This window comes from Macaca nemestrina, chromosome 2 (assembly GCF_043159975.1).
Source record: "Macaca nemestrina isolate mMacNem1 chromosome 2, mMacNem.hap1, whole genome shotgun sequence".
Taxonomy (NCBI): domain Eukaryota; kingdom Metazoa; phylum Chordata; class Mammalia; order Primates; family Cercopithecidae; genus Macaca; species Macaca nemestrina.
In genome coordinates, this window is record NC_092126.1 from 106,248,509 (window position 1) to 106,271,666 (window position 23,158).

At 46.2% G+C, this 23,158-nt stretch overlaps 1 protein-coding gene across 1 annotated transcript; it reads right to left on the reverse strand.

The window, feature by feature from the left end:
- Positions 1-3,926: 3,926 nt before the first annotated feature.
- Positions 3,927-6,502, reverse strand: CYP8B1 (cytochrome P450 family 8 subfamily B member 1). The gene has a single exon (XM_011738905.2). It carries the CDS (start codon positions 6,366-6,368, stop codon positions 4,863-4,865), a length of 1,506 nt encoding a protein of 501 aa, XP_011737207.2. The 5' UTR covers positions 6,369-6,502; the 3' UTR covers positions 3,927-4,862.
- Positions 6,503-23,158: the final 16,656 nt, after the last annotated feature.

The following is a 23,158-nucleotide window of genomic DNA, read 5'->3' on the forward strand; positions in this document are numbered from 1 at the left end:
AGTCATAGCACATGTGTCACGTGCCGTCTGGCGGTCTCTTGATGTAGCACAAGTTGCCCTGTGCCTTCCCCACATCCAGTCTCTCTCAGCTCTGCCTTTAGTTCTCCCTCCTTAAGGCCCCCAATTCCCCACCATCAGGAAGGACTCTGAGCTTTCTAGTTCCCTGGGAAATGAAGCTCTAGATCTGAAGGTGGATATTTGTTTGAGGATGCGGAGGATGGAATTCTACTTCAGAGCTCTGGAAATCTTGTCCTACAAGGAACTTCTGTTTGTTTGCCAGCCTGGCTGGTGAGATATAGCCTGAGCTGCACCAACAGGGTCTAGGTGCTCGGAGGCCCTGACTTTGTGCCCATGATGCACAGAGAGGATGTCAGGCAAGGGACACCCAGCAGGGCTTGTCACACCAGCATTGGTGGATTTGTGTGTGTCTGTGTGTCTATGTGTCTGGGAAGTATGTGTGCATGTGTCTGTGTTGCTGTGTGGGCTGTGCATAGTATATATGGTTGTGTATGTGGTTATGATGCAGCTGTGTCACTGTGTCCAAGTGGGTCTGGTTATGTGCCTGCAAGTTTACTATTCTTTCTTTTTTTGAGACAGAGTCTTGCTGGAGTGCAGTGACATGATCCCAGCTCACTGCAACCTCTGCCTCCCAGGTTCAAGCAATTCCTGTGCCTCAGTCTTCTGAGTAGATGGGATTACAGGCATGAGCTAATTTTTGTATTTTTAGAGACAGGGTTTCACCATGTTGGCCAGGTTGGTCTCGAATTTCTGAGCTCAAGTGATGTGCCCACCTCGGCCTCCCAAAGTGCTGGGATTGCAGGCGTGAGCCACTTCACCCAGTCCTATTTGTTCTTTCATGCCTTTCTCTATGTATGTGTGAGTGTGTACTTGCTGCAAAAGGCAAGAATATAACAAGTAGTGCCCTGAAGCCTATGTCCAAAGGAGAGGGCAAGGGCTAGCTGCAGGTACCTCATTCTCTGTCACTGTCTTAGGTGCTATATAGTTTGAGAGCAGCTCGGCAGCTCTCACAGCCCAGGCCAGGATAAAGCCCTCTCCATCCCAGCCTTACTTTCTGGTCTGGGCCTTGGTTCCTCCTCTTGCTCTCTGTCTCCCCAAAGGCCTGACAAGGTCTGGCTCCCTGACTGCACTGCTCAAACCTTTCCCAGGGGTCTCAGGAAAGCAATCAGAATTCCTCTGACCCTCAGGCTCTGAGGCAAGGTGGATTCTTCCCATGGGCTGACCTAGGGAGAAGCGTAGAAGTTGCTTTGCCCATGGGCAGGGCTGCTGCCCATGTTCAACGCCATGAAATGTGATGTTTTGACTCCAGTCATTCTCTATGAGAAAAGCATCTCTTTTCTTTCCCAGGTGCCTGAAATTCCACCATTGGAAAGCCACCCCGATCTTGCTTTATTATAAACCATCTTCAGAGAGAACACATTTAGTGGACTTTCCTCTGAGGTCCTGATGAGGAAAAGGATGAGAGGAAGAAAACATTTGGCATAGAAATGAGGAATTGGGGGCAGAATGACTGGGTTGGGCGGGTGGTGACTAGAGGCATCCTTGGTGGTCGCAGTCTTCCTCCTGCCTCAAGGCCTCTGCCAGGGTTGGCTGCAGCAGTCCTCATGCAGGGGGCAGAGAGCTACATGTGCCATGGGCCCCTCCCATGCCAGCAGGTGGGCATGGGGCATTGGGCTCCCTGCCCACACTCCAATCCTTGGGGGCTCTTGCTTCCTGGAGGGCCTGTAGTTATGCTGGATATCACTGACTGCAGGATGGTACACTTGCGTTCACCTCACACCTCACCCGCTGAGGCTTCCCTCGGTCCCAAGCATCTCCTCTGGGGCTCTCAGAAAGGCCACAGGGTCCATTAAGTTCCTATCTGCACATGGTCACTCCCAGTTGAGACCTTCTGGTCCTGACTCAGGGAACTCAGGCCCTCAGCCCCACCCCAGCCAATCCACAGGCCAATCCTGGTCCATATTCCCTTGGGTGTGAGGCATAAAAGGAGACATAGCACCAAGGTCTAGGGAGGGCCAAGGAGGTGTGTGAAGGCTCTGTTCCTGCTTCCCCACAACCCCAGCCCCATTGTACTGGGCACAGGGCCTGGCTGGGCAGAGGCATCATTGGTACGTTTCCCATGGACAGTCTTCCACCTTCCAGCCCCTTTCTCCTCCTTCCGTGCCCCCTACTCAACTCTTCTCCTTGTGCTCCTGGTCCTTGTGGAATAGGCTGGGATATCTCAGCTTCTCCTAACCAGGCAGAGCTTTATCAAGCCCCAGGAAGACATCAGCATTTATGGGCAGCTGACCTCAGAGAAAGGCAAGCCCTGGCCCAGGGTTGGGGACAGACTCTCATCCCAGCTCAGACCCCTGCCTACTCTCTTGGCAGAGAACAGGCAGCCTCAGGAGAAATGTGAGGCTGCCAGAGATGTAAGATAGAAGTAGCAGAGAGAAGCTCCACTGGCTCGTCACTGGGTCAGGGGGTCCATGCAGCCTGGGCCGACCTCCTCCAAGACCCTCTATCCAGTTCCCACAATCGTTCTTTCTCCTGTCCCAGCTCCAGCGGGGGCCCTGCCATCAGCCAGCTGCAGCTATGGCAGCCACCCCCTCACCCTCTTGCAGCACTGGTAAGCACGCTGGGAAGGGGCGTTGTCTTCATTTCATAGATTGGAGGGCTAAGGCCAGGAAATGATTTGAGGACAGAAAGCAAATTAGCTGAGACTAGAAGTCAGATTTCTAACATTTAATCTTCATTTAGGGAATTGGAGGTCAGAAATGAATAAAATACCATGCTCCAGTAGGCTTCAGTCTGGGGAAGTGGGCAGCAGGCAGAAACCAAGATACAGAAAGCAACGACACGTAACAGATATGCTATGGTACAAATGGTGCTGCAGGAGCTTCACAGTTTGGAGGCCATTTCTGGCCAGAGGATGGGATGAGTGAAATCCAGGAAGGCTTCCAGGAAGGAGTAGCTGGCACTGGGATGGGCAGGAAAAGCAATACCTCTACTTTAGGGATGGTTTCATCGGAGAAAGTTTGCAAAGTCGGGGAGTTTGGAGACCAACCATGACAAAGTTTAAACATCAGGTATGTGAAGGCAAGGGGGACCATCTGTGACAAAATTTAAATATCAAGTGTGTGAAGTCGAAGGGGAACCAGGAAAGTAGAAGAGTAACAATCAGAAGTGCTTTTGGCAAAAAAGCCTCTGGCAGCAGCATAGAAGAGAAATGCAGAGGTCACAGGTATAAGAATGACAGTAGGAGAAGGGAAGAGGGCACACATTTCAGAGGCATCACAGGGCGTGTACTGACAGGACGGGGGCCTGCTTGTATGAAGGTGAAAGAGGAGGAGGGAGAGTGTCTCTGGGAGATGGGGTGATTGGTAGTGTTCTGAGCAGAGAGAGCAGGGAAATCAGGAGAACAAGCGGTTCAGGGAAGAGGCAGGGGCTCAGATGCCAAGTTCTGCATTGGCCAAGCTGAGTCAGAGGTGCTGGGAGACTCCCATGGGGGTCTGGGGATAGGAGAAAGCTCTGAGTTCAGCAATGATCATGGAAACCAAGGGAGGGTTGACAGTACCCTGAGGTGGGGGAGACATGGGCACTGAGGAGGGATCTTGAATAATTCCGACATTAAAGGCATCCTGGCTGGGTGCAGTGGCTCGTGCCTATAATCCCAGAACTTTGGGAGGCCGAAGTACGCGGATCACCTGAGGTCAGGAGGTCGAGACCAGCCTGGCCAACATGGTGAAACGCTGTCTCTACTAAAAATACAGAAACTAGCTGAGTGTGGTGGGGTGAGCCTGTAATCCCAGCTACTCAGAAGACTGAGGCAGGAGAATTACTTGAATCCTGGAGGCAGAGGTTGTAGTGAGCCAAGATCACACCACTGCACTGCAGCCTGGGCAACAGAGCGAGACTGTCTCAAAAAAAAAAAAAAAAAAGTAGCCTTTCTCTAGACCTGTGCCATCCAATAGGGCAGCCACCTGAACTGGGAAGAGCTGCAAAAATACAGTACATACCAGACTTTGAAGACAGGATGAAAAAGGGAAGGTAAAAACTATTTCGTTAAAATTTTTAATAGTGATCACGTTGAAATGTCAATATTTTGGATATATTGGATAAGTAAAGTATATTATAAAAATGAATTCTGTTTCATTTTACTTTTTAAAAATGTGTTTACCAGGAAACTAAATTAGCTGGGCAAGGCGGCACGTACCTGTAATCCCAGCTACTTAGGAGGCTGAGGCAGAAGAATTGCTTGAACCCAGGAGGCAGAGGTTGCAGTGAACAGAGATCACATCACTGCACTCCATCCTGGGCAACAGAGCAAGACTCTGTCTCAAAACAAACAAACAAATAAACAAACAGACAAAACCAAAAAACCCCACTACTCATGTAGCTTGCTTCATATTTATATTGGATGACACTGTTCTAGAGCCTGAATTCCACAGGATATGCGATAAGTGTTGCTGAAAAAACTAAAGCAAGGTAGGAGGATGGAGGCTGATATTTGCAAGATGCCATGTTACTCATGTCTGGGGGGAACCAGTTTCTGTACTCAGGACTTCTCCAGGCAGGCATCATCTCCCAAACCAAGTTGCCCACAGATACTCCCCCTTCCCCTGGACTTCCTGTGAGAGGAGGGTTCAGCAGAACCCACTCTGAGAGATGGTATTTTAAAGAGAATGATAAACTTGTCAGATGACTAGGCAGGGAGAGAGCGAGGACAGGCAGAACAGAGGTAGGGGGTGCCACAGGACCAGAAGGAAGGGTGGCCAATGGGGGCTTGGGCTGCAGAGGGGTGAGAACAGGTGAGAGACCCAGTAGAATCTCTCTGGCCAGGTTTGCAGCTGGCTTGGCCGAGCTCACACTATAGGACGCAGGCGGTAGCGGAAGCGCACATCATGGCTGGGCTGCATGGTGCCAAAACCCCAGCGCTGCGGGTCAACATGGGGTAGTGGTGTGTCAGGGTCCACCAACTCTAAGTCAAAGTGTGTGACCATAAGCAGGATAAAGAGCTTCACCTCACTGAGTGCGAAGAACCTCCCAGGGCAGATGGAAACGCCCGAACCCCAGGGCATGGTGTAGTGGTGGATCTTCTTGCCTGCCTTGAAGAAGTCCACTTTCCGGCTGCCATTAGGGTTGAGGAAGCGATCGTACTTGAAGATAGTGGGCTCCGGGTGGATGTCAGGGTCCACGTGCACTGAGAGGTAGGGAAAGAGGGCCAGGATGTCTCCACGGCGGAACAGATACTCCTGCCCACTGGCCATCTTCAGGGTATAGTCTTCATGAACCAACCTGAGGAGGGTGGGTGCAGCCCTCAGCCTCAGTGTCTCCTCTACCACACTGTCCAGAACTGGGGTGTGTTGCAGGGCACTGAGTTTGAAGGCAAAGGACTGCTTGGTCTCCAGTCTGGCCTCACCCAGGACCTGGGTAGCTTCCTGCCTCACAGCCCGAATAGCTTCTGGGTGCTTCAGGAGGAACAAGAGGGCCCAGAAAGAGGTGGGCCCCGTGTTCCCCTGGGAGGCCCACAGCATCATGAAATTGAACTTGTCCTGCATAGCTGAGGGTACCCCCTGCTCCCTCAGAAACTGAAGCATGTTGCACAGCCAGTTGCTGATGCCCTCCTTCTCCTGGCTGTGGCTCACGGAGAGCATCTTGTGAAAGAGACGCTGGAGTCGGCCCACTTCTAGCCACTCTTGGGGCCACAGCAGGGAGTAGACAAACCTGGGGAAAAGAAGGTCAAACTTGCGGAACTCCACGAATAACTCTCCTGCCTGTAGCAGGTCCTGCTCCTTGTCCTTCGTGTAGCCGAACAAGCTCAGGTAGCCAGCTGTGAACAAGATATAATAGCAGAAGTGAAAGAGGCTGTCCTCATGCCAGCAACTGGCATCCAGACTCCAGCCTTTCGACTTCAGCATTACAAAGGACAGACTGTCCAGCATGGTCTCATTAAGATCCTTCAAGCCATCCCCCCTCAGATGCTTGGTGCTGGCTGAGTGTATCATCTCATGGTCCCCTTGCACTGAACGGTATCCAAATACCTTCAGCACCAGTTTTTTTGCATATTGCCCAAAGTCTAGTTTTCTCTGTGTGTCCTTGAGGATGGGGCCAAAGGAGAGGGGGTCCATGACAAAGGTGAAGTACTGGCCCCCTAGCTGCACTGTGAACACATCCCCATGCTTGCTCCTCATGCGCTTCAGAAATTCAAACATATTCTTCCGGAAAGCCATGGCATAGCCAAGCCAGGGCACAGTACCCTTGTCCAGAGGGGGCTCCCGTGGCCTACGTTGTCGGAGCATCCCTGGCAGGCACAGGTATCCAGCAATGACCACCAGCAGAGCTCCCAGCACTGGACCCCAGAGCACCATAGCTATGCTCCCGCGGATTAAGCTCTCAACACACACACCGTTCCCTGGGTGCCAGAGAGCTTTGGGAGGCCTTGGAAAGTCCAGGAGGTAAAGGTGTGAGCACCTGGACCTTGCCCTGTGGCCACAAGTTATGGCAAATAACACTAGCGAGACAGTACTTGGAAGCAGCAAAATGTTCCCCTGGACTTAACACTTGGCTGACTGGTCTTGTAGGGGAGGAGGAGGTAACCAGGAGAAAGCTCAAAGAGAAGCCTCCAGCTATGGTCACAGCTGCTCACCAGCTTCATACTTTGCTCTGGCCTTTTCAGACTCAGCTCTTGCACCTTCTCTCTAAGCCTGCCTTGATCCCACTCCCACCCCCGTGGCTGACTGACTATTTATGCCCCCATTTACATATGCATTTATTTATTTGCCAGTTCATTCGGTAGAAATGAATCAAGCACTTACAAAATCTCACATGTACTCTTTCATCATCTTTAGAAGATGCAACAAATGCCTCCATTACTAGTTGGCCCCCTTGGTCAAGTGACTTAACCTCACTGTGCCTCCATTCCTTCATCTGTGAAGTAGGGATAATTATAGTGCCTCATAGGTGCTGTTGTGAGGCAAAAAGAGATAAAACCTGCAAAGCACTTAGAATAGTGCCTGGCTCATGCTAGTGCTCCATATATGTTAGTTAGTATCCTAAAGCCTTTTCTCTTACCTCTGCCCGCTCCCCTGGACCTCACGGCAGCCCTGTGCTTATCTCCTCATCCTTTCCCTAGTCTATCTTCCTCTCTGGTCTCAAAGATGTTTGCCAAGGGGGCATGGCCTTGTTGAAGTCATGTCTGCTCCTACCTCCATGTGCACACATTACACAGTCAAAGGCAAGTGAAGAATTACTGTATGCCCTTCCACAAGAGCTCTGACCCCAACCCAAAGAAAAGAGGCATCGATGCTGGGGCTTTAGATACTGAGAAGGCTGAGCTTCTGGAGGGGGTGTTGACTCCATCTTGGGGTATTAGTGTGAATGAATTCATCTGAGGAGGCCACAGAGCCTCCTAGATGATGACTCTTCAAGCACAGGCTGGGCCTCTCACCTGCAGCCCTCTCACCTGCCCGACTGCTTGCCTGTACACTTCTCTGACAAGAAGGCAGAATCCTGGAATTGTAAAATGTCAGAGACGATAGGGATCTTACTCAGTCGCTTCATACTTCATTTCACAATGAGGATCTAGGTGCAGAATGCAGTGGGGACCCTCTTTGACAGCTGCCCTGGCTCGAGGCCTTGAGATAAGCTAATCATTGACTAAGGGCCTTCTGAGACATGTCAGGCCAGGTCCCTGCCAGCAGCTCAAGAAGGAGAAAGCTGTACGATTGACACCAAGGCATTAGTCAAGCAGTCTGGCCCACTGTTGCAATAGGTGAGGTTCAAACTCAATTCAATCAGTTCTGATAACCTCCAAATTACTTTTTAACTTCCTAACCACCTGAAAACAGGCACTTCGGCTCTTCAGACAAAGGAGGGTATGGAACTTCCATATCCCCTCTGGAGTGAGCTTCCTTTGCCCATGAGCTTCCCCTTGGCAGGGAGTTGGAACTGTCCACACTCTGCTTCCCAGAATCCCTCTTTAATTGCTCAGGACCACCACAGTACTTGGCATCATCAACTCTCCTCAACCTTAGAATTCAGTCAGAAACTGGGCCAAATCCAATGAACTGAACCGTGTCCCCTAGTTTTTAGTGGATGAACCATTATTTCACATTCATTCTTACCTCATTCATTAACCCACACTCATCCATTCATTCTCTCCTTCCTTGGAGAAGCCCCATCTATCCATTCACTAGATATTTATTGGGCACTTACTGGCAGAAATGTTGCTAAGATCTGGGATTATAATCGTGAATGAGATAGACACAATCCCTGCCCTCTTGCAGTTTATGGTCTAATGGAGGGAGAAAGATATTAAATCACTGCCCAAAGTAATTATACATGCATTTCTCATTTATTGTGCTTTGCTTTATTGCACTTCACAGATACTGTGTGTTTTACAAATTGAAGGTTTGTGGCAACCCTGCGTTGAGCAAGTCTATTGGCACCATTTTTCCAACAGTTTATGCTAACTTTGTGTCTCTGTGTCACATTTTGTAATTCTCACAATATTTCATTTTTTTTCATTATTATCATTACAGCTGTTATGGTGATCTGTGATATGCTAGTATTGTAATTGTTTGGGGGCACCATGAACTGGGCCCATGTATGATGCAAACTTAATTGGTAAATGTTGTGTGTATTCCGACCGTTCCACTGACCAGCTGTTCTCCCCTCTCTCTATCTCTCCTTGGGCTTTCCTATTTCCCAAGACACAGCAATGCTGAAATTAGGCCAACTAATAACCTTACAATGGCATCTAAGTGTTCAAGTGAAAGGCAGAGCTGCACTTTAAATCGCTTTAAATTTCGCTTTAAATCACAAGCCAGAAATGATTAAGCTTAGTGAGGAAGGCCAAGATAGGCTGAAATCTAGGTTTGTTGCACTGCACAGTTATTTAAGTTGTAAATGCAAAAGAAAAGTTCTTGAAGGAAATTAGAAGTGCTACTCCAGTGAATACATGAACAATAAGAAAAACAGCTTTATTGCTGATATGAAGAAAGTTTTAGTGGCCTGCATAGATCAAACCAGCTACAACATTCCCTTAGCCAAAGCCTAATCCAGAGCAAGGTCTTAACTCTCTTCAATTCTATGAAGGCTGAAAGTGATGAAGAAGCAGTTGGAGAAAAGTTTGAAGCTAGCAGAGGCTGGGTCATTAGGTTTAAGGAAAGAAGCCATCTCTACAACATAGAAGTGCAATGTGAAGCAGCAAGTGTTGATGAGGACGCTGCAGCAAGTTAGCCAAAAGATGTAGCTAAGATAATTGATGAATACGGCTACACTAAACAACAGATTTTTAATGTAGATGAAACGACCTTATATTGGAAGAAGAGACCATCTAAGGACTTTCCTAGAGCAAAGTCAATGCCCTGCTTCAAAGCCTCTAAGGGTAGGATGACTCTCTTTTTAGGGGCTAACGTAGCTGGTGACTTTCAACTGAAGCCAATGCTCATGACCGTTCTAAAAATCCTAGGGCCCTTGGGAATTATGCTAAATTGACTCTGCCTGTACTCTATAAGTAACAAGGACAGGTGTGGTGGCTCGCACCTGTAATCCCAGCAATTTGGAAGGTTAAGGCAAGTGGATTGCTTGGAGACCAGCCTGGGTAACGTGGCAAAACCCTGTCTCTACAAAAATTACAAAATTTAGCCAGTTATGGTGGTGCATGCCTGTGGTCCCAGCTACTTGGGAGGCTGAGGTGGGAGGATCACCTGAGCCTGGGAGGATGAAGCTGCAGTGAGCCAAGATCATGTCACTGCACTTCAGCCTGGGTGACAGAGTGAGACCCTGTCTCAAAACAAACAAACAAAACAAAGCCCAGATGGCAGCACCTCTGTTTGCAGTGTGGTTTACTTAGGCCCACTGCTGAGACCTACTGCTCAGAAAAAAAGATTCTTTTCAATGTATTACTAGTCATTAACAATGCACCTGGTCACCCAAGATTTCTGATGAAGATGTTCAAAGAGATGAATGTTGTTTTTCATGCCTGCTTACACAACATCCATTCTGCAACCCATGGATCAAGGAGTAATGTCGACTCTTCAGTCTTAGTAGTTCAGAAATACGTTTCATAAGGCTATAGCTGCTGTAGACAGTGATTCCTCTAATGGATCTGGGCAAAGTAAATTGAAAACCTTATGGAAAGGATTCACCATTTTAGCGCCACTAAGAACATTTGTGATTCATGGGAGAAGGCTAAAATATCAACATGAACAAGAGTTTGAAAGAAGTTGATTCCAACCCTCATGAATGACTTTGAGGGGTTCAAGGCTTCAGTGGAGGAAGTCACTGCAGATGGGTGGAAATAGAGAATTAGAATTAGAAGTGGAGCCAGAAGATGTGACTGAATTGCCGCAATCTCCTGATTGAACTTGAATGGATGAGGAGTAACTTCTTATGGATGAGCTAAGAAAGTGGTTTTTTGAGATGGAAACTACTGGTGAAGATGCTGGGAATACTGTTGAAACGACAACAAAGAATTTAGAATATTACATAAAGTTAGTTAATAAAGCAGCAGTAGAGTTTGAGAGGATTGACTCCAATTTTGAAAAAAAGTTCTACTGTGGGTAAAATGCTATCAAACAGCATTGCATGCTACAGAGAAATCTTTCCTAAAAGGAAGAGTCAACTAGTGCGGCAACCTCGATTGCTGCCTTGTTTTAAGAAATTGTCACAGCCCCTCCAGCCCTCAGCAACCACCACCCTGATCAGTCCAGGGTGAAGATAGGAATCACTGAAGGCTCAGATGATCATTAGCATTTTTTAGCAATAAAGTTTTTTTTTTTTAAAATTAAGGGATTATATATATGTGTGTGTGTGTGTGTGTGTTAGATATACTGCTTTTACACACTTAATGGTGTACAGTCTAAACATAATTTTTATATTCTCTGGGAAACAAAATTCGTGCGACTCATTTTACTGTGGAGGTTTGAAACTCAACCCGCAATATCTTCGCGGTATGGCTGTTAATTGTGACGAATGCTGCAAAGAAGAGCAGAGCGTGAAGGGAGGTGGCAGTCAGGAAGGCCTCACTGATTGGGCCACACTGATTCAGCGGAGGCCTGGAGGACCACAAGACCCAGTCAATGTGTATTGTGCGTGGTGGAGGTGCTAGCGGCGGAAGAGGGGGTGCTGGTCAGGGGATGCAGCGGGGTGGCCCCAAGGTACCGACAGCATATCCACCCTGGGGCCAATGAGCCCAGGGCTCTCGGAGAAGGGGAAAGAATCTCCACAGGGTGCAGAGCCGGCAGGTTCTGTGCGGGGTTGGACTTTGACACATCGGTGGCACTGAACCCCTCTCACGCCAGCCTGCACAGCCGCGCTTGCGTCCGGGGTCAGCCCAGGGGGGCCACGCAGGGCTGCCGGGTGGACAGGCCAAGGAATACGAGCTCTTCCTCAGGCGGTGATTGGCTTGCCCCTGGGAAGCCAGCCCACGGGACTGCCCTCCTGTCCTTCCCCAGGGGCTAGGGACCAGCAACCCACGCCAACACCGGGAGCGGGCGGGACGTCCCCTCCTCGCCCCTTGGGTCTGGGATCTGTCAGGGGCCGGGGCGGGGCAACAATCGAGGTTGCCGCACCAGTTGACTCTTCCTTTTAGGAAAGATTTCTCTGTAGCATGCAATGCTGTTTGATAGCGTTTTACCCACAGCAGAACTTTTTTTCAAAATTGGAGTCAATCCTTTCAAACTCTACTGGGGCTACCGGGCCAGGTAGGCCCAAAGACAAACGGAGGCGGCCTCCGGGCCGGCCAGAGGGGCCGCGGGCCCTCGGGAAAGGGGCGGGTGCACTTCCGGCCCCCGCAGCCGCCGCGAGGGCGTCTCCGCGAGGCGCGGCGAGTAGGCAGTGTGTTGCTGACCTCTGGCGGTCGCTCTGCGGGACTTTGCACCTTTCTTTGTGCTCAGGAGCTGTGCGTGTTAGTGCGGCGGCCGTGCTCTCACTAACGGCGTGGTCCCGGGCCGACGGGAGGACGTGCTGAAGGCGCTGCTTTCTTCCTACCTCACCGCAGCTGTTTCCGACTCGCGCGCTGAGCCCACTACTACCCCTTGGCCCACGCCCCTGGTAGTTGTCACGGCATAAGCCCGGCAAGAGCATCATTTTGGTTGTCCTGGGGCGTTTTGGGGGGTTAGATCCTTTATTGCTAACCTCATTCGCACATTCCATGGTGGGTAGGACAGTGGATTGAGTTTTTTACACTGGGCCCTAGTAGTTCCATGTTCCTGTCCGATGTCATGACTTCTCATTCTATATATGGCCCAGCATTTTGAGCAACTGGGCACTGACCTGAGGTTTCTGTTTATCTGCTGTGGTTCCTTTACTGGGGTTCTCCGCTGTGGGTTCTCTAGTCCGGATGCACCAGCTCTTCCCTGCGTCTTGTTTGCCCCTTTTTTAACTCTGGATGATACTGATTGCTCCCCCAGTATGTGCCACCTCTTGCTCACTGCCTCGCCCCCAGCAGTAAGCAGTACCATTGAAATGGAAATACAGGGGAGAAACTATTTCACCCGGCTTTTAGAGCAGGTAATAATCGTTTCACTTAGGGCTTATTTATGGCTCCTTTTTCGTTCTAGCTTTCCAGGTTCCTTCTGTTTTCCCGGAGGGGAAGGAACCACCTCCATGGCAGCCTGGGTTCTCGACAGCCTGGCTCAAGGGTCACTGTGCTTACTGCTAGCCTGCATCACTTATACCAGGTTGCTGTAGAGCCAGTGTAGGACATAAAAGGCAAACCTGGGTTCTTCTCCCAACTCTTCTACCAATTCATGGCCTGACCCGGAACATTTTGTTTCACACTTCTGGGCCTTTATTCTGATGTGTCAAAACAAGAGGTACTGAATTTGAGGTACTCGCCAGCGGTGAGATGCTATTATAAAGGTATTGGGTTGTGCATTCACTAATTTGCCAAGAGATATGAGGGCATATAGTGTGAGAGGGTGGAGGGATAGGGTGGGAATTGGTATGATTGGCGTTGAGCTTCTAGCCAGTGGATGGCTTTATGCTGATCATTCCCATCGCCACCAACACCATCACCATTCTTATTTTGAGAACTTACCTTGAGCTAAGTATTACACTAAATTCACGTATTTTGCCGTTTAGTCCTTATATCAACCCGATTCAGAGATACCGTAGAACTCATGGGACTCAGAATACATTTGTAATCATGACTAAGACTGATTACAGCTAGATTGCTGGTCCCCAGCCCCTTGAGATGGTGGGGAGGGCAGCCACATGGGCTTAATTCCCAGGGGCAGGCCAGCCTCTGCCTGAGGAAGAGCAAGTATTCTCTGCCTGTCCATCTGGTGGGATACATAACCAGATCATAAGGGAAAAAGACATAGGTGGAGTCTGGAGGAATCTATGTGCAGGATTCCGAGTTCTTTCTCCCTGCCAAGAGAGATTACACAAAGCTTACTCCTCCTAGCAGTGGAAACACAGCAACATATGTGCCATGTTTCTACCTAGGGAAGCACAAAAGTTAGTCAGTGCCCAAGGTTTTTATTGGGGGACTGGTCGTGTAGGCACCTTCTGCTGAGCATATACTAAAATTCCAGACTCCTGGAAGGAAAGCAGATGTTCATTATAAATCATGTTTGTATAAATAGTCAAGTTATAACGAACTACTCTTATTGGTTAAGTGTTGACTGGACGCACTTTGAAAGTGAAGTTCCCAGACACTAGCTAGGGGCCTACCTTGCAAGCAGGGCTTTTTTTTTGGTCTGTGACTTGCTATGTCAGTGATTTTATGCACCCAACCATATGAAGCAATAATGACCTCCTTTTACAGAGGAGAAAATTGAGATTTCAAGGGCCAGTAACTTGTCTAGAGTTGCACCACTAGCAAGTGGTACAGCCAAGAGTCTAATCAGTCTGACTTCAGAACTTGAGTTCATCCACTGCCATACTGCCAGTCCCAGGGCCTTCCTCAAGTCCTTTGTCCTTGTTCTTTCTGCCTGAAATGTTCTTTCCTTAGCTATTTGCATGACTGGTGATATGGCTTGGCTGTGTCCCCACCCAAATCTCATCTTAATTGTAGCTCCCATAATTCCCACCTGGTGTAGGAGGGACCCAGTGGGAGATAATTGAATCATGGGGGTGGTTTCCCACATACTATTCTCGTGGTAGTAATTCTCATGAGATCTGATGATTTTGTAAGGGGAAAGCCCTTTTTCTTGGTTCTCATTCTCTCATCTGCCACCATGTAAGTCATGACTTTCGCCTGCTGTCATGATTGTGACGCCTCCCCAGCCACGTGGAACTGTGAGTCCATTAAACCTCCTTTTCTTTATAAATTACCCAGTCTTGGGTATGTCTTTATCAGCACTGTGAAAATGGACTAATACAACTTATTTTATTTATTCATTTTTTAAGATATAAGATCTCAATATGTTGTGCAGGCTGGCCTCCAACTCTTGGCCTCAGGCAATCTGCCTGCCTCAGCCTCCCAAGTAGGTGGAACTACAGGCATGTGCCATATGCCTCGCTTGGTTTCTTTTAATTATTCAGGCCTCAACTCAGATTTCACCTTATAGAAAGGCCCTCCCTGACTACTCTATGTAAAGTAGTCTCTTTTTAAAGTTACTTTGTATCATTAACCTATTTTAGTTTCATCAAAACACTTATCATTATGTGAAATGATCTGGTGTCTTTGTTTATTCTCTATAAAGTCAGTTTTCGTCTGGGCGCAGTGGCTTACACCTGAAATCTCAGCACTTTGGGAGGCTGAGGCGGGCAGATCATCTGCAGCAGCAGCTATGGCAGTGGGAGAAGATTTTAATTAGGAAACAAAGCTTAGCAAGAGAGGGGAGCCAGAGAAGTGATGGAAGCTACAGGTTACCACAGATTGTGAACTCAGCCAAGCACAGTGGTGGCAGGGCCTAGCTGCTACAAAGAAGACATGTTTTAGACAAATATTCATATGGGCAAAAAACTCGAGGACTGTATTTGTGACTAATTGTATAACTGGTTATTTTAGTTTCTGTTCTGTGGAAAGTGTAAAGCATCCCAACGAAGGGTTTTAATGTAGGTTTTTTTTTGTTTTTTGTTTTTTTGCACCCATGCTATTGATTGCTAAATGTAATAGCCTGATTGTGATGCTGAATAAATGTCTTAAATTAAAAAAAAAAAAGAAAAGTGAACAGAGCCTCCAAGGGACCCAGGATATACCATCAAGCAGACCAACATATGCATAATGTGAATACCAGAAGGAAAGAGAGAAAGAAAGAGGCAGAAAGACTAGTTGAAGAAATGTTCCCAGACCAAACTGAGGGTCGGGCTGCCATTTCTTGCTGCCCAATAACAAGATGCAGATGAACTGGGGAGAAAGAGAGTTTTTTATTTCTGTAACCGGTTACAGGGAGAAGGCCTGGAAATTATTGCCAGACCAACTCAAAATTACAAAGTTTTCCAGAGCTTATGTACCTTCTAAGCTATATGTCTATGTGGAAGTGTGCATTCATCTAAAGACATAAGTGATGCCACTTATAATCTATAACTAAGGTCTGAGTCCTGAAGACCTTCCTCGGGAGCCTCAGTAAATTTACTTAATCTAAATGGGTCCAGGTGCCAGTGGGTGATTACCCTTATCTTGTCTCCTGCTAAATCACAGAGGTTTGGGGAGTTCCTTCAGATCCCCAGTAAAACTTGTTTAATCCTAAATGGGTCCTATTAAGAATTCCTTTGTTATTTTGTAATGCTTCAAGGCCCAGGAAAGGCCTAGGCAAAACTCTTGGTGGGCATTTCTTACATTCCAGCCTTTGTATAAAGGGCATTGGCTCTTTCAGCTTTGAATATTTAACTTAACCACTTAGTACTGAAACAGTTGTTTTGGAGGCCTGCATTAGTGAGACCTGGCCTGCCACAGAAATAATGTCTGAAAACTTCCTAAACTCAATGAAAATACAAATCTACAAATTCAAGATGCTCAACAAACTCCAAGTAAGATAAACTCTGAAAAACTATTATTTTTTTAAAAGACCAAAAGAAAATAACAAGTGATAGGATGTGGAGAAATTGCAACCCTTGCATATTGCTGGTGGGAATGTAAAATGCAGCCTCTGGAAAATGGTATGATTCCTCAAAAAATTAAACATAGAATTACCACATGATCTGCTTCTGGGTATATATCCAAGAGAAATGATGGCAGGAACTCGAGATATTTGCACACTCATGTTCATAGTGGCATTATTCACAAAAGCCAAAAGGTGAGAGCAACGAAGTAACCAGTGACAGATGAATGAATAAAATGTGGTATATACACGCATCAGTGGAATATTTACTTGGTCTTAAAAATGAAGGAAATTTTGACCCTTCCTACAACACAGATGAAACTTAAAGATATTATGCGACATGATATAAGCCAGTCACAAAAAAGATAAACATAGTATGATTCCTCTTAAATGAGTTTCCTAGAGTGCTTAAATTTATAGTGACAGAAAGCATGGTGGTTGCCAGAAGCCGAAGGGTGGGGGAAATGGGGATTAGTATTTAATGGGTATAGTTTCATTATACAACAAACAGGTTGTTGTATAATAACAAAGAGACAAAGAAGAGACAAAGAAGTACATTATATTATAAGTACCCAATGGGTTCACCCTCCCCACTGCCTAGACAGAGCTGATTTATCAAAAGAGGATTGCAGAAGAGAAAGAGTAATTCATGCAAAGCCAGATATGCAGGAGACCAGAGTTTTGTTATTACTCAAATAAGTCTCCCTGAGCATTCAGGGATCAGAGTTTTTAAGGACAATTTGGTGGGTAGGGAGAAGCCAGTGAGCTGGGACTGCTGATTGGTCAGAGATGAAATCACAGGGAGTTGAAACTGTCTTCTTGTGCTGAGTCAGTTCCTGGGTGGGGGCTACAACACCACCTTAGCCAGTTTATTGATCTGGGTGGTGCCAGCTGATTCATCAAGTGCAGGGTATGCAAAATATCTGAAGCACTGGTCTTAGGTTTTGCAATAATGATTTTATCCCCAGGAGTAATTTTGGGAGTGTCAGAATCTTGTAGTCTCCAGCTACAAGACTCCTAAACCATAATTTCTTTTTTCAGACTCTTGCCGCCCAGGCTAGAAGGCAGTGGTGCAATCTTGGCTCACTGCAACCTCCGCCTCCTGGGTTCAAGCAATTCTCCTACCTCAGCTTCCCAAGAGATTACAGGCACCTGCCACCACGTCCAGCTAGTTTTTGTATTTTTAATAGAGACGGGGTTTCACCATGTTGGCCAGGCTGGTCTCGAACTCCTGATCTCAAGTGATCTGCCCGTCTTGGCCTCCAAAGTGCTGGGATTACAGGTGTGAGCCACTGCGTCTGGCCTTAAACCATAATTTCTAATATTGTGGCTAATTTGATAGTCCTATGAAGGCAGTCTAGTCCCCAGGCAAGAAGGAGGTTTGTTTTGGGAAAGGGCTGTATCGTCTTTGTTTTAAGCTATAAACTAAGTTTCTTCCAAAGTTAGTTCGGTCTATGCCTATGAACAAACAAAACAGCTTGGAGGTAAGAAGCAAGATGGAGTTGGTTAGGTCAGATCTCTTTCACAGTATCAGTTATAACTTTGCCATGGCCGTTTCAATATATTAATAAAATGTTCCATACAGCAGGCAAGTTAAACAACTATAAACATTACACACCTAATAATAGATCCTCAAAATACATAAAGCAAAAATTGACAGAATTGAGGGGATAAATACATTTTTATAGTAATAGTTGGAGACTTATTTACCCCATTTCCAATAATGGATAGATCATTCAGACAGAGGATAAGAAAACAGAGAATTTGAACAACGCAATAAGCCAACTAGACTTAACAGGTAAATATGAAACACTCCACCCCAAAACAGCAGAATACACATTCTTCTCAAATGCATATGGAACATTCTCCCAGACAGAACAAATGTTAGGTCACAAAACAAGTCTTAATAGATTTATAAAGATAGATATTATACATATCTTCTCCATCCCAAACAGGATAAAGTTAGAGCTCAATAGTAGAAGAAAAAAAATAAAAGTCATCCAAATTTGAATGGAAGAGGGAAAATTATATTTGCAGATAACATGATCCTATATACAGAAAATCTGAGTCCAAAAGATAACTAGTAGAGCTAATAAACTAATTTAGCAAAGTTGCAGCATATAAGATCAAAACAAAAATCAGTTGTGTTTCTATATAGCAGGTATGAACAATCCAAAAAGGAAATTAAGAAAGCAATGTTATTTCCAATAGCATCTAAAAGAATTAAACACTTAGGAATCTAACCAAGTTGGTGAAAGGCTTGTATCCTGAAACTACAAACTATTACTGAAAGAAATTAAAGACTTAAATAAATGAAAAAATATCCTATGTTCATGAATAGGAAGGAAGACTTAACATTGTTAAGATGTTAATACAATCCAAAGTGATCTACAGATTCAGTGCAGTCCCAATCAAAATTCTAATAGACTTTTTCACAGACATAGAAAAGCTGATTCTCAAATTCATATTTAATTGCAGGGGGCTCCTTTGTCTTAGTCTTTTCCTGCTGCTATAACAAAATACCTTAGACTGGGTAATTTATAAACAACAGAAATCAATTGCTTATAGTTCTGGAAGTACAAGATCAAAGCACCAGCAGATTTGGTATCTGGTGAGGGCCCATCCTTCACAGATGGTGGCTTGTTGCTGTGTCCTCATATGGCAGAAGGGGTTGGAGAGCTCACTTCAATCTCTTTTATAAGGGCACTAGTGTCATGCATGAAGCTCTTATGACTTAATCACTTCCCAAAAGGTCCTGCCTCTTAATACCATAACAATAAATATTTAGTTTCATGGCTGGGCATGTGGCTCACGCCTGTAATCCCAGCACTTTGGGAGGCTGAGGCAGGCGAATCACTTGAGGCCAGGAGTTTAAGACCAGTCTGGCCAACATGGTAAAATCCCGTCTCTACTAAAAATACCAAATATAGCCGGGCCTGGTGGTGCGTGCCTATAATCTCAGCTACTAGGGAGACTGAGGCAGGAGAATCGCTTGAGCCCGGGAGGTGGAGATTGCAGTGAGCCAAGATCACACCACTACACTCCAGCCTGGGCAACAGAATGAGACTTCATCTCAAAAAAAAAAAAAAAAAAAAAAAAAGATTAAGTTTCAACATTGGAAGGACACAGCATTCTGCCCCTGGCCCTAAACATTCACATCCATCTCACAGGCAAAATACATTCATTCCATTCCAATAGCTCCATATGTCTTTTTTTTTTTTTCTTTTCATTAAAAAAAAATTTTCTTTTTTAGAGATAGGGTCCCACTATGTTGCCCAGGCTGGTCTTGAACTCCTGGCCTAAAGTGATCTTCCTGCCTCGGCTTCCTAAAGTGCTGGGATTACAGGAATGAGCCATTATGCCCAGTCACTCCCATAAGTCTTAACATGTCCCAGTATCAACTTAAAAGTCTACCAAGTCCAGACTCTCATCTAAATCAGATATGAGTGAGACTCAAAGGAGCGATTCATCCTGAGGCAAAGTCTCCTCCAGCTGTAAGCCTGTGAAATTAAACAAGTTATGTGCTTCTAAAATACTGTCAACCGAAGAATGACGAAGTTCATACATTTGGTAAGGAGATCTTTATTTCTCATAAAGGATTGCAGCTTGCAGCGTGGCCATTCTGACAGGCTGGGAGGCATAGCCTCCAGCCAGAAGCCAGAAACAGACACTTTGAGGGAGGTGAAAAGGGAATAGGAATTTATGCTGAGCAAGACAGCCAAATATACATATTCAATACTCTATAGGAAGAGTCATGAGTAGTTTTGAGGAGACACGTGCACATGCACAGTTGAGCTTTGTGCTTCTCCATGGGACCCATATTCAAAAAATGGCAGCATTAGCATGAGCTGAAGATGAAGTTTTTGGCCCTCTGATGTCAAAAGGTGAAGCAGAGGATGTGCTTCACCCTTACTGTGCATTCTCTGTACCAGAACCACTCAGTGGTTGGTGGTTTTTTTATCAGTCAAAAAGGAGTGATAGCATCAGGCAGTTTGTTGATATCAGAGGTGGAGTATTTTGAAAGGTCCGGTTTCTGTTTACTTTTAGGGAAGAAAGCCTCATTGTGGTTAGCAAGGGAGTGGGTGTAATGAGGTGAGTCTAATCATGGCCAAGAACTCAGTTTTCAAGGTTACTCTCTGGTTCCCTTGGCCAAGAGATCGTCCATTCAGTCACTTGTGGGATGTAGAATTTTATTTTTAGTTTACAATACAATGGTGGGACAAGCATAGGATAAATAGTTCCATTCTGAAAGGGAGAAGTAGGAAAGAAGGAAAGGATAACAGGTACCAAGTAAGTCCAAAACCCAACAAGGAAAACAACATTAAATCTTTTTTTTTTTTTTTTTTTTTTGAGACGGAGTCTTGCTGTGTCGCCCAGGCTGGAGTGCAGTGGCCGGATCTCAGCTCATTGCAAGCTCCGCCTCCCGGGTTTTTACGCCATTCTCCTGCCTCAGCCTCCCGAGTAGCTGGGACTACAGGCGCCCACCACCTCGCCCGGCTAGTTTTTTTGTATTTTTTAGTAGAGACGGGGTTTCACCGTGTTAGCCAGGATGGTCTCGAACTCCTGACGTCGTGATCCGCCCGTCTCGGCCTCCCAAAGTGCTGGGATTACAGGCTTGAGCCACCGCGCCCGGCCACAACATTAAATCTTAAGGCTGCAGAATAATCTTCTTTGACTCCATGTTGCCACTTCTGGACACACTGGGGTGGGGACTGGGTCCCCAAGGCTCCAGGCAGCCTTGCCCCACAGCTTTGCTGAATGCAGCTTACAAAGCAGCTCTCATGAGTGAGAGTCTTCTGCCTGTGATGCTTCTAGATAGAGTTGCATGCTGGGGCTCTACCAGTCTAGGATCTTGGGGGCAGGCCTGTTCCCATGTTCACTGGGCACTGCCTTAGTGGGGGCCCTCTGTGGTGGCCCTGTCCCGTGGCACTCCTCTGCCTGGGCCCTGAGGCTCTCTGGGGCATCATTTGAAATTTAATCATCTAGTTATGCCCCCACAGCTCTTGCATTCTGTGCATTTGGAGAGTTAGCTCCATGATGGTGCCGTGGTTTTTCTTCTATGACTTCTGGAGGGATAGCACAAGCAGTACCTGGGCCTTGCTTGTGCCACAGCTGGGGCAGCCAAATGGGAATGTCAGGAACAAAGCCTTGAAACTGTTCTGTTCTTGTGGCTCCGGTATTTTGGGTTTATGATGGGTGGGGACTGAACTGCCAGCCACACAAGTGAATAGTAAAGCGAACTCTGGAGCAACAGTTAGAGATATTGGACCTACATAGGAGTCAATAGGCTATATAGGTACCCTACCTTCCTTTTGAGGGCACTACTTATAGGCATTGTCCTTTTTTGTTGGCGTATAACATAGAGGTTACAATCATTGGCTACATATGACAATACACAGGCTAAAATGTTTTATGTGCAAGGCAATCAGTAAAACTTTATGCTTTAGAAACAAATCAGCAAAACTTCGTGATTCAAAAACAAATCATTGGCTGGGCATGGTTGCTCACACCTGTAATCCCAGCACTTTGGGAGGCCGAGGCAGGTGGATCATGAGGTCAGGAGTTTGAGACCAGCCTGGCCAACATGGTGAAACTCCATCTCTACTAAAAAATACAAAAATTAGCTGGGCGTGGTGGTGTGTGCCTGTAATCTCAGCTACTCAGGAGGCTGAGGCAGGAGAATCACTTGAACCCGGGAGGTGCAGGTTGCAGCGAGCCAAGATTGTACCACTGCATTCCAGCCTGGATGACAGAGGAAGACTCTGTCTCAGAAAAAAAAAGAAAAAATTCATTGTCCTTTTCAACATCAGCAGGTTACATATTAATTAGTACATCAACAGTTTGAGGAACTAATAGTAAGATTTGGGAATTCACCACAAGATTGTTTACTCTGAAACAGGATGTAAGCTGTGAATCACAAGATCCTTCCCAGGTGATTAATTTGGAAGCCTGGCAAATGTGATCTGTAGGTTATCACCTTAACCTGAGAATATCTTGATTTCATCTTTGTTCCCGAATGATATTTTGACTGGGCATAGAATTCTGGGTTGACAGTTCTTTTCTTTCACCATTTAGAAGACTCTGTGCCACTTCCATATAAGCATGTTTAGGTATACCCTCAACATTCAGCGGGGTGTTTGACAACTCTGCCTTAGCTTTCACTTCCTGCTTGCACAGACCCTCAGAGTCAGCCAGAGGTGAGATCTTAGAGCTTCCTCATATCTTTCCTGGACATATGCACAGTTCAATGCATGTATGGGGACATCTATATTCCTAGGAATATGTCAGAGCTATTCAAAGCTCTATGGACATCTCATTCTCCAGGTTTTCCTTTTAAGTTCTTTAATTAGCCTATGATTTGCTCCAATTGTTATCCATCACTTTAGGCAGCTGCAAAGTTGAACAATTAATTCTAAATGTTTTTGACTGACTCATTCATGAAAAAGCCTTTTGCACTGAGTGAACTCCAAGTTGGGTCAAATAAAGATAGCCTTGCAAGTGGGGTTTCCCAGGGAACCACTAGACAGGTCAAATAATGACATTTCTCCAGGAATGAGGTTTTGAAGGAACTCTAACCCCATCTTCCCCCTCTGGTGGCTGCCAGGCTGCTGATCTTCACTATGATTGTGGGCTGCTGGTATTCAAGGATATTGCAAAACTGGAGAGGAGGGATGGGAATCGGGCAAGTTAAAACACCACAAAGCTTGTTGCTTCTACCAAGATTCAGCTGTTTTCTTGAGTAAATGATCTCTAAGTTGCTATAAGCCTTAGGTTAGCTTCCAGAATCCTGAAAAAGTTGATTCTGACAATTCTTTCTTGCTAGTTTTCTAATCACCTTTTTAAAGAAAAGACAATTTTTAGAGGTCCCTATTCTGCCATTTTCACCATTATGGTGACCATAATGTCACCATAAGAGCCCTTGTTCAAAATTCCCTGGTTCTCTGGAGGTTTCTCCTTTATATCAAGAAGGTAGACAAGTACTGTCCCCTAGGGACTGGGTGTTGTTGTTTCTGTGAAAGAAAGGTTTTCCATAAGCAGCCCCAGTGCTTCCTCCCTTCCTACCTGTTGCAGAAGAATTGCCCTGCTTGTTTAAACATTACTTTTGCATGCTGTCTACAGAGGATGAAATATTCCTACCTTTCTCTGCCTCCCTTCATGCC